Source organism: Fonsecaea multimorphosa (genome assembly GCF_000836435.1).
Source record: "Fonsecaea multimorphosa CBS 102226 unplaced genomic scaffold supercont1.7, whole genome shotgun sequence".
NCBI classification, from domain to species: domain Eukaryota; kingdom Fungi; phylum Ascomycota; class Eurotiomycetes; order Chaetothyriales; family Herpotrichiellaceae; genus Fonsecaea; species Fonsecaea multimorphosa.
The window spans coordinates 596,523-614,518 of NW_015971641.1; the positions used below are offsets into that span (position 1 = coordinate 596,523).

At 53.5% G+C, this 17,996-nt stretch overlaps 7 protein-coding genes across 7 annotated transcripts; 4 read left to right on the forward strand and 3 right to left on the reverse strand.

Moving 5' to 3' along the window:
• Positions 1-1,190: 1,190 nt before the first annotated feature.
• Z520_04441 (uncharacterized protein) lies at positions 1,191-3,856 on the forward strand (the record flags this gene model as incomplete). Its single annotated transcript, XM_016774948.1, has 2 exons — positions 1,191-1,559; positions 1,613-3,856. The coding sequence occupies 2 exons, from the start codon at positions 1,191-1,193 to the stop codon at positions 3,854-3,856; spliced, it is 2,613 nt and encodes an 870-aa protein (XP_016633928.1).
• A 1,028-nt stretch (positions 3,857-4,884) lies between these two features.
• On the forward strand, positions 4,885-5,631 carry Z520_04442 (uncharacterized protein; the record flags this gene model as incomplete). Its single annotated transcript, XM_016774949.1, has 1 exon — positions 4,885-5,631. One exon carries the CDS (start codon positions 4,885-4,887, stop codon positions 5,629-5,631), a length of 747 nt encoding a protein of 248 aa, XP_016633929.1.
• Positions 5,632-6,047: 416 nt separating this feature from the next.
• On the reverse strand, positions 6,048-7,040 carry Z520_04443 (uncharacterized protein; the record flags this gene model as incomplete). Its single annotated transcript, XM_016774950.1, has 1 exon — positions 6,048-7,040. One exon carries the CDS (start codon positions 7,038-7,040, stop codon positions 6,048-6,050), a length of 993 nt encoding a protein of 330 aa, XP_016633930.1.
• A 663-nt stretch (positions 7,041-7,703) lies between these two features.
• Z520_04444 (uncharacterized protein) lies at positions 7,704-8,855 on the forward strand (the record flags this gene model as incomplete). Its single annotated transcript, XM_016774951.1, has 1 exon — positions 7,704-8,855. One exon carries the CDS (start codon positions 7,704-7,706, stop codon positions 8,853-8,855), a length of 1,152 nt encoding a protein of 383 aa, XP_016633931.1.
• Positions 8,856-9,861: 1,006 nt separating this feature from the next.
• Z520_04445 (uncharacterized protein) lies at positions 9,862-11,058 on the forward strand (the record flags this gene model as incomplete). Its single annotated transcript, XM_016774952.1, has 2 exons — positions 9,862-10,569; positions 10,753-11,058. The coding sequence occupies 2 exons, from the start codon at positions 9,862-9,864 to the stop codon at positions 11,056-11,058; spliced, it is 1,014 nt and encodes a 337-aa protein (XP_016633932.1).
• A 796-nt stretch (positions 11,059-11,854) lies between these two features.
• On the reverse strand, positions 11,855-14,016 carry Z520_04446 (uncharacterized protein; the record flags this gene model as incomplete). The annotated part of the gene is made up of 2 exons (XM_016774953.1): positions 11,855-13,599; positions 13,680-14,016. The coding sequence occupies 2 exons, from the start codon at positions 14,014-14,016 to the stop codon at positions 11,855-11,857; spliced, it is 2,082 nt and encodes a 693-aa protein (XP_016633933.1).
• A 707-nt stretch (positions 14,017-14,723) lies between these two features.
• On the reverse strand, positions 14,724-17,318 carry Z520_04447 (uncharacterized protein; the record flags this gene model as incomplete). The annotated part of the gene is made up of 2 exons (XM_016774954.1): positions 14,724-16,201; positions 16,250-17,318. 2 exons carry the CDS (start codon positions 17,316-17,318, stop codon positions 14,724-14,726), a joined length of 2,547 nt encoding a protein of 848 aa, XP_016633934.1.
• Between the last annotated feature and the right edge of the window lie 678 nt (positions 17,319-17,996).

Genomic DNA, 17,996 nt, shown 5'->3' on the forward strand with positions numbered 1-17,996 from the left:
GACGATCCGGAGCACTTTGTTACATTAGGTAACTATGTCTTTGCCATTTTCGGGCGTCAAGAGGGGTGTGAGGAGGAGCAAGGGTTAGTCATGTCCTCGCGCTTCGGCCTTTGCTGGCGATCAGCAAAGAGGAGGAGCTGGACGGGTCGATCTGGTCGGTAGCCGAGTCTGTGAGCAAACCGATTCGCCCGCCACACGGGAATCGCAAGAATTGCATGTGGTGCATAATGCCCACGGGCTCCCACCCTTAGGTGCTCTGGTCCTCTGGAGCTCGACAGAGCAGGGATGTCAGCAAGGAAGATGATCAGCTTGTGGCAGAGCTGACCAATTCCTTAGACGTGTTGGCCATGTCGGCCTCTGGCTAAACCGAAGCACACTGCATCTGGCTGGGCTTTTGTAATCTTGGCCGATGACGTAAGTGCTCTTTTGCCCTTTTGCCCTTGTCTGTCTTCCAACTTCACTTTTCACTTGTTCATGCCATCGCCTCGTTGTCTTGCATTCAAACACTCGATCGGTTACACCCCACGCCGATTCCGAACCCTGCTGATCAATCTGAATGCCAACGCAAGCCTGCGAATTGATCTCGAGCGGTTGGGGATATTCTTGATAGGGATCTTTCGTCGAACACGCGCTGGAAACAAACTGGATGTAAAAAGCATGACCAAGTCTTGAACGAAGAACATGCAGCACAAGACTCTCTCAAAATTCCTTAAGTCTTCCTTGGTGCGACTTGACTGTGAAGCGCGCACCGAATACCGACCGCATAATGACTTGGTGCTTGAAAACGAGGGCCTCGAATGGTATTTCTGGTCTGCGTCTGAATGGCGACAGGTCTTCTTCTATCTGTTTTCATACCGTCACCTTTGTTGGATTCCACCTGTCAATAGATCAACTCTATACATATTATTTGACACAGTTCTGATATTTCCCCTCTGATCGAATGATGACTGCCTGGAGGGGAGCAGGTTGGGTTGTTCTGATATGCGGAGAAATCTCGAGGGTGCCCGCTGCCGTAGCAACAACCAAATTTTCCCAATCGGGCAACCTACAACAACGCCAAGAGATGAGCGGCAACTTGAAGGTCAAAGTCGCTCTGAATTAGCAGCGCTGCTTGATAGACTTCACTGACCCTAAAGCTGACCTGAAAAAGTAAACTTCAGCAGCCGCACCTCCGGCCCTTCCTCTTCATCATGGACAACTCGACCAAGATGGCACCACAAACCTCACTGTTCCAGGTGTATTTGCGCCTTCGCCCGCCATTCCAATTCCCACAGTCAAAGCAAAAGCCTGAACCGTGGCTAATCGTGGAACCGCCGAATTCGCCAGCCGAACGCGACGAGAACCCGGGCAATCCCTTCTCGAGCCACATCACGCTACAGCCTCCCAACGACTCGAGAAAGCGCGCCATCGAACGATTCGGGTTTACAAAGATATTCCAAGAAGAGGCGACACAATTGGACATATTCGACGAGACAGGCGTGGCAGACACAATCAAGAGCGTGCTGCAGACTGGAAGAGATGGTCTTGTTGCTACACTGGGAGTTACGGGTAGTGGGAAGGTGAGGGAGTCTCGTCTCGAGGTTACCTCTATTGCTTGCTGACCGGGAGATAGAGTCACACAATCCTTGGATCCAAGTCTCAGCGAGGACTCACACAGATGACTCTCGACGTCCTCTTTAAATCAATTGGCGAGCATATACGTCGACCACACCACCCGGATCTCCCCACAGACACCAGTCTCCTCTCTTCTCTTCAAGGGTCTGATCCCACAGAAGCCCAAATCTGGTCGGCAACCACTTTCCTCGAGTCAATCTACAGCGATGGCGACCGAGCCAGATTATCACGAGCCCAGACACCCATGTCACGAGCTCAAACTCCCATGATGGTAGGCATTGACAGGAATGGGCTTCCCAGCTCATTTCCCGTACCTCCCCGAACCAGCACAAATACTAGCACTGTGGAGAACCCGTGCCCGTTGGCATTGATACCAGATCACTTCACAGGTGGTGCTCTGTCAACCGTGCCGATGCTGTCGAGTACCTCTAGCACGGTTCCGTTCCCCGAGAAGGAACCCTGGCGGCCGCCGTCCAAACTTCCGTTTTTAAATCGTTTGAAAAGCTTGAAGAAGTCCCCTGCTAAATCTATGGTTGTTAAGGAATCTCTTGGCCACCCCGTCCGAAGGCCTCCTCTACCTCGACCATCCACATTCCCACAGAGTCCTGATACAGGAGCATTTACTGTGGACATCGAACAGCAAGCCGAGTATGTTGTCCTTGTATCGATGTACGAAGTATACAACGATCGCATCTTTGACCTGCTGTCGAATCCCACTTCGCCGAATGCGCCACCCACGTCAACACGGCAAGGAGCAGCCTTGCAGAAGGGCTTACTCCGACGTCCACTACTGTTTAAGAATACCGAAATGTCTCCTGACATGAAAGTTGTTGCTGGTCTCCGGAAAGTTGTGTGCGGAAGTTATGATGAAGCAATGATGGTCCTTGAAACGGGCCTCACCGAGAGAAGAGTCGCAGGAACTGGAAGTAACAGTGTCAGTTCCAGGAGTCATGGCTTCTTTTGCATCGAGGTGAAGAAGCGATCGAGGCCAAACTACAATGGCGGGTATTTGATGGCCTGTCAATCTCCCTGGGCTGGTGGCACCATGACCATCTGTGATCTGGCCGGCTCCGAACGTGCTCGCAATGCCAAAACCACCGGATCGACGCTGGCCGAAGCAGGGAAGATCAACGAAAGCTTAATGTATCTTGGGCAGTGTCTGCAAGTCATTAACGACTGCCAACAGGAAGGAAGCAAGCCCATCGTTCCCTTTCGGCAGTGCAAGCTCACCGAGCTTCTATTCTCCAACTCCTTCCCATCGTCAAACCATGCTGCCACGTGCAGACCACCGCAAAAAGGCGTGATGATTGTCACAGCCGATCCTCTGGGAGACTTTAACGCCACAAGTCAGATTCTGAGATACGCGGCCATGGCTCGAGAGGTGACCGTTCCCAGGGTGCCTAGTGTGACGAGCACGATCTTGGGCGCAACCCAAAGCAAGGTACTACAAACGGGCCGGTGTACTCCACACGATGGTGCCAATTCATATTTTATCACGAAAGAACTGGAACAGGCGACCCATGAAGCGACGAGACTGGCTGAGGAATGCAATTTCCTGGCTGTCAAACTCGCGGAAGAAGAAATCCAACGCACCGAGGCAGAACTGAAGCTGCAGGCAGCGGAAGAGAAGCTCGCCGTTATGGAGCAAGAAGTACGCGAGGAATGCTGGACAGAGATGGAGGAACGATTGGACGAAGAGAAAGAAAGGTGGAGAGCTGCATGGGAGCAAGAGAAGCTGAGAGGGGAGGCGTACGTGGACGGCAAGCTCGAAATTCTTGAGAAGACAGCCAAGATCACGATACACGAGGATGCTCCTGGTGACGGGAGGATCGAAGAGCTCGAGAGGGAAAATGAAAGCCTCAGAGCAAAATTGCGAGCTCTGCAACAAGAGATTCAAACAAAAAGCCCAACAAAGAAACCTCGAGGCACGACCGCATCCAAGTCCCCTATCAAGGGCTTGGTTTTGCAAGAATCGTCCAATGCCAACATTGCGACCAACCCTTTTCTGGCTTCACTGAGAGCGTCGACCAAAGATAGAGACAGCGAGGCAACACTCAAGCCCAGAAAGAGCGACGATGGGCTCGATATATGTGATGTTTCGCCACGGAAGCTGTCGTTGAGGAGCTCGAGTGTAACCAGGGTCTCGGTGCTGGAAGACTCACAGTCGCCTGCTCCTGTGGTGAAAAAGCAGCGCAAGTTGACGACGCGCAAGTGGGATCTTGGTGATCCGGATGAGATTTGAGTGAAGTTTTCGGCGCAGGATTTCACGTCCATAGGCGCTGTACAGGATAGATGACCACGGCATTGAGTTGTGCTTAATAGTGGAGAGTGATGCGATATTTGTTCACACTGTAACCCCAAGAGGGCATTCATTCTCTGTGTTAATATAGGAACTGGAATGAATACGCCACGTCAGAGAAAGGGACGTCAGAGGCATGCAATTATTAGAGAGAGACAAAACCCAAACAAGCAAATTGGGCTGATTTCGCCAATAGTGAAACTATTGGGAGGTGAAGCGAGAGTGAGATGAGGATGGCAGATGAAGAGGTGGCTCGATGAGATGGTCAGACACCAACCACCGGGATTATAATCACGGGGAGCGAGCCTTACGATGATGTAGCAGCCCGAGCTTGCGTGACTTCCGGGCGGCAGCGGGGCGCGGTGCCAGGCGTGCCAGGTTCATGGTGCCAAAGGCTAGTGGCCGCAAGGCTACCTAGCTGGGTACCGACCTAGGTACCTAGAGGTAGGTGGCTCGGTGGGTACCTAGGGACTAGTAAACCAAGGAGTGGATTACGCGTGGCTGGGATCTCAATCTTCCATCACGTTAGAAAAAGAGGGACACTGCACTGCACCGCACCATCACCACCACCAACCTCTGCCTTCTTCTCCCGTTCCTTCTTTCTGAACCAAGCAACCTTTCTGTGGCTTTCTCCTTGCTTTGGCTTCTCTTTTTCAAACAGTCACTCGTTCTGGTTCGAGACTCTCTTGCCAGCTATTTCTTCGAATTCCTGTCCTATTCACCGCACTTATTCCCGTGAGGGGCATCCATTGGTGCCCGCAACCAGCTGAATTTCCACTGCACAGCCTGCCTGCTTGAGACACCCCGTGCAGGTTGGGCAGCACGCACAAGCAAAGCAAGAGGAAGAAGAAAATATAACCAGAAGACAAGCCCACAAAATAAGAGGCAGGACAAGGTATTCTGCAGTTTCATTGCGAAGTCCTTGCAGTCCATCCTCGAATCTCCCTTAGGGGAGAGCCCAAGCTCTATCAATGGCGCCGACGTCCTACATCCGCAGCGTCAGTGCCTCGAGTGAACACTTACGAAGCGTGGTTTCCCGCTCTGTGTCCTCGACCTTCGACACGGTCTCGTCCAACCACCCGGTCACCAGTTCCAGAACTTCGATTGCATCCTTCTTCGCCCTCATCCTCAGAGAGGTGCTACACCTCTCGAGACGCACGCTCCTCACCTCAACGAGTCCCTCAAAACCCTCCCGCCGGGAACTCGTGCAGCCCGTCTTCCTCCAACCCTTAGGTCATCTCGAGAAACGACAGAACGCCGTCCTCGCCATTCCGACCACCTATGCCGGCCTGAACTCCGGACCCGCACCCGGCGCCCTGGTCGGCATTGTCCTAGGCTCCGTCGGAGGCTTCATCCTTATCCTATACATCATCCTCTCCCTATTCCGCTTGTCCGGTTTCGGAGGCGGCGGTGATGAAGTCGTGCAAGAAGAAATCATCCGGCATCACCGAAGGAGGCCGCCTCCAAGCAGTGCGAGCAGCAGAAGTATGAGTCACGTCAGCAGACCGGAAAGGGTGGTGCGGGAACAAGAAACGGTCATCGTGGAAGAACACTTTGGTCCGCCCACCGAAGAGGATATTGTAGAGGTCATTGAAGAACACTCACCAGAACGGACGCCGCCGAGGAAACCCAGCAATCGCAGAAGTGGCTTCAGAACGGTGGATCCAGCAGAGTTTGGAGGAGGGCCGAGGCCGATGAGGAAGGTCTCGAGACGATAATATGTGAGAATAAGAGAGAAATGTGCTGTTAATTGGAAAGACCTTGGTTTAATCTGCTGCTGCTGCTGTCTGATGTAATGAAGCGATGGAGTTGGTGGGTACATAGGTACATGCGAGATTCTGTCGTTCCCATCAGGAATATCTACATCTGGCGAACAATCACGGTCGAAAGATGGGACTGGATTTTGCTAGAGAACAGAATGTTTGAATTGTGAACAAAGATTCTGCAGCATGGGTAACTTTCTGTTCGAACCCGTCCAGGCTCCGTTCATGTCCTACTTCGCTGTGTATAACCTCGTGTTCTGCTATCCAAGGGGGTAACATTTACCGGCCATGAAGCGACGTACTCTTTCTGAAGCTACGCTTCAAAGCCCTGGTTTTTCATTGCGCGGTACTGCTCAATGAGGGTGACGACCTCAGTCCCACCGTTTCTTATGCTTGACGCGCAACAATGTCTCGGCGTTGCCGTGGGCGATCATTTCCAACTGCTCGGCGGTCACCAAGCCGCTCTGCTCCAGGTCCTGCATGAACTTGAGCCCGTCCTCGTTGCGGGCGAAGGGGTAGTCGACGCTGTAGAGCACATGGTCCAGCTTTGTATTGCGCAGGATGCAGGCCATGGGGTTGACGCTCCAGTCGCCGCTGGTGGTGATCCAGATGTTTTCGTCCCAGACGGTCTTGAAGTCCCTTGCGCGGGGACCCCAGCGCGGCGAGAGCTGCATGATGCGCTCGAGCATGAAGGGCAGCATCTCGCCCATGTGGCCGATGATGATTTTGAGTTTGGGCAGTTTGTCGAAGAGGCCGGATGCGAATAGGCGCAGGATGTGCACGGCCACGTCCGAGTGCCACCCGAACGCGGACGAGGAGAGGGATATGGATGCCGAATGGGGGATGTTTTCACCGGTGTACAGCAAGGACATCAGGTCCTGGGTCGGCCACGTCGGGTGCAGGTAGATGGGCACGTCGAGATCCTGCGCGGCTTGGAACATGGGCAGATACGCCGTCCCGTCAAAGTAGGTGCCGTCCGCGGTGTGGTTCTCGATCAGGGCGCCCACAAAGTCGAGCTCCTTGACGCAGCGGGTGAGTTCGACCGCACACTCTTGCGGTTGCGAGACGGGCAGGACCGCGAAGCCGGCGAAGCGGCCGTCTGGGTGGGTTTTTCGGACGGCCTCGGCGAGCTGGTCGTTGGCAGATCTGCATTGCGACGGCGACATGGTGCCCGGGGCGTGGGACACGATTTGCAGCGACACCTGGCCGGCGTCCATGGATTTCAACCGCAAATCGCCCACATCGGAGAGTTTGTCGATCAGTCCGGGAATGTGCTTGAGCTGTTCAGAGTAGGAATCCGCGGAGCCGGTGAGGATGGCTTCGGAGAAGAAATGCTCTTCCAGAGCGATCAGTGGAGGGACCATTGTTTGACCCTGCTGAGCGAAGCGAAACAATTACAATGCCGGCTGCTCTATACAGGAGCAAGTCACCAGAGTTGCGGATCTGATGTCGGACAATCACGCAGAGGATATTTCTTCAAACGGAGTGCATGCAAGCCCTATGAAGATCTCTAATAAGCTCTCGAAAGAGAGGGGTGAGCTCACCTTGTATTATATCTGTATTACATTATATGTGCCGGATCATGATCCATCAGGTCGGACTTGGACTGCGGCCGATGGAGTCAGACGCGGGGTCTGGAGAGAAGCGAAAGGTGCCAGGTGCCCAAACGAGTAGCTGGGCCTGGGTTTGCGTGTCTTTTCCCTTTTCAAGCTCCCCGGGGACTTTCTTAGCGTGAACCATGAATCGAAGGATCATAGATGTCGGGATCTGGGGGATGACAAGATGATAAAGTCAGAGAAAGTGCGGCGGAGGTCCGTCCCAGGAAGACATGGCCAGCCACCTGCCACCCAGTGCCACCCCCAGACATAATCAACCACAGCCGCAGCGCTGTGGCGGGCGGATGAATTGAATCCGAGTCCGACAGATCCAGATCCTGATCCAGTGAGTTGGTTCTCCAGCTCCATGCCACACGTCTCCTAGATCTCAGCTCGCCATCCATCGCATCCCTCACCCTCAAGAGCCTCACCATGGTGTCGATCAAAAGACTCCCCTCTCTTCTTCCGGACGAGCCAAAAGACCATCACATCGGCAACCCGCCCAAAGCCTTCCACAACCCGTGGCCTTCGTTCAACCCCAGCCGCCACAGTCTGGGGAATATCGTCAAAGTTCGCTTTGGCAAAGATCGGCCCCAATTTGCCCCAGTTCCCAGTGACCGCGCCGAGCTGGTGCCCGTTCAGAAGGTCGATTTTTCCACCGCTCACCCAGGGCCAAAGGTGACCTGGATCGGCCATGCGAGTTTCCTGGTGCAGACCTGCAAGGACGACTCCGCGACGCGAGGCGTCAATATTCTCTGTGACCCGGTCTTTTCGGAGAGGACATCTCCCTTTACATGGTTCGGCCCCAAAAGATATACGCCCACTCCGTGTACTTTGGAGGAGCTCCTCGATGCTGTCGAAGTAGACCTCGTCATCATCAGCCATAACCACTATGATCATGCTGATGCAGAGACTCTGAAGGCGGTCTGGGCCAGAAGAAGATCAAAAGTTCATTTTCTGGTAGGACTGCACAATTCGCGCTGGCTGACTGCCATGGGTATCGATCGTTCATCCATCACCGAGCTGGATTGGTGGGAGGGGGTCGAGGTTGATGTCGACGGTGTGGGAAAGGCTCAGATCACATGTACACCCACCCAGCACTTCTCACGACGTGGTATATGGGACTCAAACCACGATCTGTGGTGTTCGTACGCTATCCAAGATCTGCAAGGCTCGGGCAAGAAGATCTACTTCGCTGGAGATACCGCCTATCGGTCCATCCATTCCATGAACTTGTCCCGCGAGGAAGAAGACGCACAGCCTGCATGTCCGGCCTTCAAGCAAATTGGCGACCTACTGGGCCCATTCGACCTTTCCCTCTTGCCCATTGGGCTCTGTGAGCCGAGAGACTTCATGTCAAACGTGCACGCCAACTCGTGGGATTCGATTCGAATCCATCAAGATGTGAAAAGCAAACGGTCAATTGGTATGCATTGGGGCACAGTCCGCGGCGGTTTATCCCAGTATTACGAGGACGTCCGCACCCCGATGAAGCACTGGAAGATGGCTGCTGAAGAGGCGGGCTTGAAATGGGGAGAGGAGATTGGTGTTTTGGACATTGGCGAGACGTTGACATTGGACTGACGACTCTTCAGCTCTTTGGCTCGCTGTTTCGAAAATGGTCGGCCGAACGAAGGTTCTCCCACTCGGCCGAGGCATTTGCATCGAGATTCTGTCCCTCAGAGAGAGGCTTTATCTACGAGTAGGCAACAGTATTTCACAATGGACAGGAGCAATCTTCAATCCCACGAAGCGACGCCCCAGTCCAGCGCTATCCGATGTTTCAGCCGGAAATGGCCGTGCTTCTGCAATCCCCCAGCTTTAACGCCGGGGGCTTGCAGCAGAGGATTCCAGCAATGGCACCAATGACACCGCTGGCTTTCCGATGCAGCCAACAGAAGCTTGATGCGAGTGGCGGGCCGAGGGTAAGCTCGAGGGAGTAATAGCCCCAGTGCACCATGCCAACTGCATGCCAAAACCCCATCGATGCTGGGGCTTCAAGCTCAACGCTAATGCACGATACTGACATGTCTAGTGGGATTGGCTGCCAGCTTTTCGCCAGAGCCTTTTCCTTGTCTCCTTACTGTTCACCCACCTCAGATGTACCTAAGCGCATCGTATCTTACCCTTTCCTTCTCTACCGCGACTATTGATCCACGGCTGATGCGCCAGGATGATCGGTGCCTGCGCATTTCCATGTCCTGCGTTTTATCGCACCCCTGGCACGGAGCCAGCCCGACCCAATAGAGGCATGGGGGCAACCGTCGATCTCCTGATGCATTCTATCTCCGGCGACGTGCATAACCAGTCGATGGACTACGAAATATCACCTCACCAGGATCATGTCCCACATGGCTGTAACGACTTCAACATATAAGTGCGGATGTGCCCCCTCGAACGACATGTAAGGACATTTCGCATTCCGATCGCCCTTTTCGTACTTCTTCCTGCATCTTCCCTCGTGGTTACCATTGCGTCGAAGGAGACCGTCGCACACATATATTCCAGCAGAGACTACTCCAAACCAGTGACTGGCGTCTCTCTTGATCAGACAACTAATACCCAACCAATCTCTAACCCCATCACGAAAATGATGTACAAATTGCGCTCCTTTTGGACCCAGTCCTTCGGGCTGCCCACGCCGTCACTCACGGAGAAGAACCTCCCCGATCAAACGGGCAAAGTCTACCTCATCACCGGGAGCAACACCGGGGTTGGCTATCAAGTGGCCCAGATCCTCTACTCGCGCAATGCCAAGGTCTACGTGGCGGCGCGCACCGAATCCAAGGCTCTCGCGGCCATCGAGTCCATCAAGAAACAACATCCCAAGTCTCAGGGGAAACTCGAATACCTCTACCTGAACCTGTCCGACCTGAGCACCATCAAAGCCAGCGCCGAGGACTTTTTGTCCCGCGAAGACAAGCTGCACTGGCTGGACAACAATGCTGGCGTCATGATACCCCCCCTGGGTTCCAAGGGCGCCCAGGGCATGGATCTGACGTACCAAACTAACATCCTGGGCCCGTTTCTATTCACCAAACTCCTCCTGCCCATACTCAAGCGCACGGCCGAGGACGAGCCAAGAGGCACCGTGAGGGTCAGTTGGGCGGGCAGCCTCGCGGTGGTGCTGCAGAGTCCCAAGGGCGGTGTGGCGTGGAAGAAAGGTCCCGACGGGGAAGAGACGCTGGATGACAAGAACAGCAACAGCTTCACGTACGGTGTCAGCAAGGCGGCGAATTATTTCTTTGGCACCGAGTTTGGGAAACGCTATGGTGTCAAGGATGGAGTTCTCCACAATGTGAGTTCCTCTGTTCCCCCCTGGTGGTTTTCCCGCCAGCATCCCTCCATATCCCTTTTCATCTTCTTATTATTGTCCCCTCCTCCCCCATTGGGACTTCAATCTACCTCTACATATGTAGATGGCCATTGCGATCCTTTTCCATAGGGCAACTACTGACCCGATTTCGACAATGCTCGCTAGTGTTACAACCCGGGCAACCTCTCGTCGGACCTCCAACGCCACGCCAACGACCAATGGCCCAGCTGGGCCCGCTGGATCCTACACACTCTGCTCCTCTACCCGTCCATCTACGGCGCCTACACCGAGATCTACGCGGGCCTGTCGCCGGACCTGACGCTGGAGAAGGATCAAGGCGCCTACATCATCCCCTGGGGTCGGAAGGGCCATGTCCGCCCGGATCTGCACGCCGAGGCCGTCACCAAGGACAAGGGGGAGGCGAGCAAGCTGTTCGACTGGTGTGACCTGGTCACTAGGGAGTATGCATAGGACAGCAGCCACAGCCATGGCCACAGCCATGGCATAGGATGAGGGATACTATTGGTGGTGGTTGGTTGACGGTTGACGGTTGACGGTTCATCCCTTTTATTTACCCCCTCATGGTCCGTGCTCTTGCTTGGTATAACAAGCCATGCCTCTCCCAGGGGACTATCCTTTCCAACCCACCTTCCGACAGGGTATTTCCAGCATATTTCCCCCTTTCGATCCGAGTATACTGCAGAAAAGACAGCGAAAGGCCCTTTATTCGACATGGTGTTCCGAGTGCGTAACCAGGGTTGTTGGGTCAGTGTTTGTTATATGTATATGGATATTGGTGATTTTTGAGAGCGCGTTGTGCAATTCTAAAGTAAGCTTGAATAGCCCAGCCCATTGCCACTAGGGTTGTATAAAAAAAATTCAATATGGGAGTTTTGACTTTTCGATATTATATTATATATATATATATATATATATATTTATTACTTGGGTATATTATCTAGGTTCAGAGCCCACCTGTTCTTTTCTTGAATGATTGTTCTTCTGCGGCGAAAAGAGCGAGGAGCCTAGCAATGATGGTCCGGACATTTAAGAAGTGTTAAAAAGGCGTTGAAAAAAGTAAAAAGTGGTTACGAAGCCTTCTTCTTTCTACTGCCTCATACTCATACTCATACTCATACTCATACTCATACTCATACTCATACTCATACATTTCGAAATATCATTTCCCGGTTTCTCGTTACAGCACACGGCGCAACAGAGACTGTGTGTGGCATCTGTCTTGTCACTGTGTCATCCTCATCGAACTTTAATGACTCTCCCAGATCTGTGGGCCCATCGAAACCAGCCGATTAAACAGCTCGTCTCTCTCCTTGATCGCCATAGCCCTATAAACTGTCCCGTCCTTTGCGACCACTTCAATCCCATCTTTCACCTCCCTCTCCGTCGCCCATCCGACCACGATCTTTCCCTTCCATCCCAATCCACCAATCTTCTTCACCTCGGCGATATCGGTAATAGAAACGGCCCAGTCCGGGTCGCGCGGCATGCTCTCCACGGTCTCGTCGTCGTCGAGGTGGGTTGTGAAATATACGCACGGCGAGGCGGGTCTCCTGCCACTAGGAGGGGAAACAGAGCTGTCGATGTACACTGCACCTTTCCGACCGCGGTATCTCGCTCGGAACTCTACGGGCCCTTCGCGGGGCTTGCGCCTCATCTCTGCCCGCGAAGGAAGCACGCCTAATTTCTCCTTCGCGTGCCCCGAGCCCATGGTGGCGCGGACGGTGTCGGTGGTCAATTTGGTCTCTACCGCTCCCGCCGTGGTATTCTTGAATGCCGACAAGATCTTGGCGCCGAACCCGCCTTTCTTCTTCTTAGGTTCTGGGGTCGCTTCGGTGCCGCTGGGTTGGTCGACGGTGATGACATCTTCAATCTCGGAATGCGACGCGTCCAATCCTCCCTCAGTAATGGCATGCTTGTCGATCTCGGCAGGCTTGTCAGGCGGCGCTTCAGACGACTTTGGTGGTGGCGGCAATGGAGCACGGTTAGCCTCGCCAATGCGCAGCAAAGTAATGGTAAGCTGGGCATTGGTCGGTACGCCTCTGAGCAAAGTGTTGCGGATCTCGAGGTATTTCGGCCAGTCGGGAATCTTCTCGTTCAACAGTTGAATTCCTCGCCAGATCAGGGGGTCGGAGAAGAAGCCGAACCCTGCGAAAAAGGTCGATCCCTTCATAACCCATTGGGCAGGTGTAATCAGAGAAATCAGAAGAACTGGTACAAAGATTGCACCCAGCTGCAGACGATTCTTTTGAGAAAATGGCGGAGTGGGCGACAGGGCATTGGCGAGACGCTCCCACATGTCAGAGGCCTCTCCGATGCCGTGCATGATCGGGCGGACTTGTTTCCAGACGGCATCCTCCATGGGCTTCTTTGTCTTATCCTGGACGGCATCCGGGTCGCCTCCCTGAGCAGAGGAAGAAGCATCCGCGGCGGCCGTAGCGATCTTGGTTGGGTCAGGCATTCCCTTGTCCAGGGTCTTGCTGCCGCCCTCTTCATCCGGACTCGCTTGGTCGTGTCGGCCGGCAGCGCTCGAGATGGCGACGGAGGCAATACCCGAGACCAAGTTACTAGCTTCTTGCTCGACAGCCTCGCCCTTGTATTTCTCGGGTGCTCCAGTGACACTGTCATGGCTGCCCAACACACCGGCCTTTGGTTTCTGGACTCCACCCGACTTACTGCTGACCAGAGCAAGGGGCGCAGGTGGGAATAAGATAGTGCGGGACTGCGGGACAGTGATGAGGACGATGATCATGGTGACCAAGGTGGGCACAATGAAGTCGAAGATCCAAGCCACAAAGTAGACGGCAGCGAAGCAAGCGGTCCGACGGGGTTCGCGCCACGACCTCAGTCTTGCAATGTGTTTCCCAAAGGCAATCAGGCCGACAATGACGGTCATGTACAGACGCTCAATGTTGGAGCGTAGTTTGTCCGGAGAGAATTCCTCGTCGTCGGCAGTGTTGAGGTCCAAGCCTCCCGGAGGAGCGTGAGGGATGGCTTTGACATGGTACATTTGCTAGCAGTGCGGTAAGTGAGTGTTCCCTCCCGATTCGAAGCTTTGGGCCAGAAAGATATACTTGCCTTGTTGAATCTCCTGATCAGCGTCCATAGCTCATCGTTGGGAAGGCCTCCGACCAAGTTATCTACACCCACAGCGTTGGCTTGCCATCCTAGATTAGTTGTTCTGTCCTCCTTACCGGCCCTCTGGACTGCGCCCTGGACTCCATGATCTCCCGTTGCCCCCGTAGCTAACTGGTGACTTGTGGTGGTGTTTTGGGCCAGAGGAGCGTTCGAGGTTACTGCCACAGGAGGTTTCGTAGCTTGGGTGATTCTCTGGCGGAACTCTGAATCATGCTTCTCCTCTGCTGGAGGAGTCTCGCCGCCGTCACGGAAGACATACCCTGGGGTGGGCATGGTTGCAGGAGGACACGAAGAAGCAGTTGGGACAAGGAGACTTGGTATGAAGAATGTCTTTGAGAGGACGAGGAGTAGTAGAAGAAGCGCAGTGGTGATGAATGCTGTGGTGTGCAGCCCTACGTCATTGGCGTATTGGTGTGTTTGGTGGACGCGCCTCTTAGCCAAGTTGCATATTTGGATGGCGAAGGATGGGAACATGGACTTGCATGGCAACCTTGTTCCCCGCCATCACCGCCAATCGATTCTCATCGCCAATCGCTCTCTGTAAGTCTGTGCCCTACGGGAACTTGCACTCGGTACTTAGCCCCGTGCAGTAACTACGGGCCCCGCTTGAAGTCTCTTTTCCTTGTTCCTTGTCTTGCTCTTGACCAGAACGAGCGCAGATTCCCACCCAGATATGGGCACGGAACAACAAGGGCAGCTAATGACGACAACTCCTCCAGAGAATATCAGCTCGTCAGGTAGATCATCCTTATGTCTTTGCACCCTTTATCAAAAGATTCTCCCTGTATGTACTAGATAGTACTAGATAGTATTTTGGCTTCGAGCATGATACCACCTGGTCCCGTCGTGATCCCATATCCTCTAAGATGTCCGTTGTATATGTCCCCTGATGCCTCGTATCTCATGTCCAAGCTCTTTACCAACAATCTGTCCAGCCATGTAATAAATCCCTCCATTCGTCCCACATTTTATCCACGCGTCTATGCAACTGAATAATATGTCTCATGCAACGGTCCTGCCTGTGCCATCGTATACGGTTTCCCATGCACGTATTTACTCCTCATCGGCTCCTCGTCAATCGCACAGTGGATTTGCCCGTCTCTTCCTTTAAACCATCCCAATGCATACCGTTTGTTGATGTTTTTCAGCCTCTTTTCCATCGCCTTGTTGTTCAGCGTCTCTGTATCGACAAAGTCCGACAGCATGTTGCTGGCGTAGATGAAGGCCAACACCGCTGCAATCGTGGACGGCTCTCGTGGCAAGAACGGGTGTCGTCGTCGAAGATATACCAGGGATGTCGTGAAAATGACAAAAAGCAAGATGAACACGGAGAGAACGAGCGAAGTCCAGAACGAAACGAACGTCTCGTCGCCGTTGGATCGGTCCTCGCCATGACTGCCCACGTGCATGAAGTCCTCTGAGTTGACCGAGAAGGAACTCACAGTCACCGTCAGGACATCCAACAGCACCGATGACACGCCCACCAATGCCAGGAGATAGTGTTTGTTAAGGAGAGCCTTGAAAGGCATGATCCCGTACACAGTCGCCTGGTAATCCAGGGTCAGGCTGTTTTCAGGTCTCGCGTTGCCTCGGGAAAGCTGATAAAAGGGCTCCATGAGTCGAACATCAGACTCAAACGTGCTAAAGAACAACTTCAAGCCGGTCGCGATGAGAATGGGAAGCCACGGTGCGGCGTTGGGCACCACCCGAGCCTTGGTCAACGTGATGATGGGCACTGAGATGAGACAGAAGACCATAAAGGCGAGGAACGGAATGCCCGCTCTCATTTGGAGCATTAGCGGATGTGGACTGGTGAGCTTTCTCTCGCTGTCCTGTGGCGGCTCACTCTTCGAGCTCCATTCACCCTGCCAGATCGAAGACTTGTAGAGTACGTATCGTCGATGCGCCAGTCGCTTGTGGATTATCGCGCAGTTGGCCTCGTCCAGTCCGGCGAAATCCTGGAGAATGTGCGATTTGGTGGCCATCGAGGCAATTCCGGCTATGCCTTTAGGATCGCTGAGTAACCCAGACTTGCGGCGCAGCTGAATCCACAGAATGACGACCACGATTGCCACAAAGACATAGCTTGCCGACAAAGCCCGAGACCAGCCTGGTGAGATTCGAACCCAATAATGCTTCTCCCCATTGGGACATCCGCTTGCATTACATCTTGGATCTGGATTCGTGGCAAACGTGATCGAAGGGTTTTGCAAGGCAGGAGAGACCATCGAGGCCATAATGTTGCCCGTGGTTGAGAAGAACACAGCCCACTGTCGCAGTCTGAAAGCCTTGAACGGGATGAAATATTGGAACATGGTCAAGTGATCCAAATTCAGGGAGGCCGCTGCTGAAGCACCTCGAGGTCGGGACAATTGATAGAACGGTTCCAGACGGCGGATATCGAAATCCATGATCGAGAACAGAACGGCGTAGACAATGGTGATCATCGTGGGAAGATCTGGGTCATGTTAGTAGAGCAGCATGAGTATTCGCACTGTTCACTTACACTTCCACACAAAGAAGTCCCAAGTCGAAATCTCCGCCACAGCATTGAAGGCAAGGATACCACTGTGTTCTCGGACGCTCTTAAAGGATTTCTGGCACAAGAATTCCTGAAACCCTGCCAACCCCAACGCAAGAGCCATCAAAGACAAAATGTACCAGCTCCGCATTGACCTTGGTTTCCAGTTGGGGATATCCGGATCATCTGGGAAGAAGTAGCTTTTCGTCTCTTGGGGCAAGACGCTTTGCCTCATAGGCATAGTCTCGAACGTGCGACTCTGGCGATTTTCCAATTCCCCACCATCCAGAGTGCTCAGGTCAACGATTTCTTCAACCTCGACAATCATGTTCTTCTTGAGCGCAAGGTCCTGGCCCAAGTCGCGCACGGTTTTGCTCCGATCGATACCGGAGCTCTCCGCGTTGCCCATCCCCCCAGTTCCTCTTCGCACTATCCGTGACGGATCCCGTCTTAGTTGCACACCCACGCCCTTCATTCCATCGCCAACCGACGCGCGCTTCTGAACGAACTTGCGGAAATCAGGTTTCCCATCCTTCTTGGTCATGCTCTCGGACTCGATTTCCTCATCTTGGAGTCGTGCAGCATCAGGGTTTGATAAGTCGGTAAGCTCCCAGCCCATACCCTCCAATGATGAGAGATCTACTGTCGCTGCTTGACCATCCTCGCCGTCGTCCAAGGTTGCATACTCCCGGCCTTGAGAACGTTTGGTAGATCGAAATGTGCCTCGCGACATTGGGTTGATTTTGGTGGTCAGACGTCGAAGCACCGACGAAGCAGCGGATTGCCCTGCGCTAAACCGACGAGCTTTGATGGGAGTGACCGGTTCTACCAGGTCGTACGGCTCATCTCGCATGCTTTCCGTTTCATCTATCGACCTCAATCGCTCGTCCCCAGAATGACCTCGTGAATGTCGTCGATGGTAAGGAGCGGATTGTGTCTCCCCGATGGTGACAGACACTCCGGGCGAATCTTTCCCACTAAGAAGTTTAACATGGTCTGGCGTTGACATGTGCGACGGAGGCATTGAGCCTAGATCATACTGTTCACGGTCCATCGTGACGATTGTGAAGTCTCAGTTGCGATGCGCAGGAGGGAGCGGGGTCAGCTGTGGTCCATAGTTGTTTCGATGCAGGACATTGATGAGGACATGCTTGGATATCTCGGTTCAAGTTTCTCGTAGAAGAAGCCCGACAGATCCCTCGGTACGGATCCGCAGATGATTGTTCGTGGTGGAAGAATTGACCCGATATAGACTTGGGTACCCGCAGGCGCTATAGTAACACAGATTCGTTTGGCAGGCTATACTCTAGACAACCAAAGGATAGTGGTATAATCGGCGTAGTGATATTCCAGGTGTCAAGCAGTGTTGACCCTTTTACCAATCCAGAGGACGTTGCTATGATCAATCGTCGACTAGTCGCAGATAAGCAACTGGAGTCGGGGAAATTGGGACGCGCCTGTTGAAGCAGGAGCTAGACTTTGTCTCGTTAAGACCGGTGTTAGGCGCATGCACGAGTACCTAGAACGCCTCACGATGGGACTGGATGGGAAGGCCAGCTCACTTGCCTCGTTCAAGTATCGAGGATCAACAACACATGGCGAAAGACGTACAATTCTTGCTCGACCATCGCGAGAACGACGGAGGGGACAGAAGATGGCTCAGGTTGTGAGACATGCGGGCGATAAGGAAGACGAGCGTTTTCAGCTCGCCTTGGAGGATGCATGATTCTGG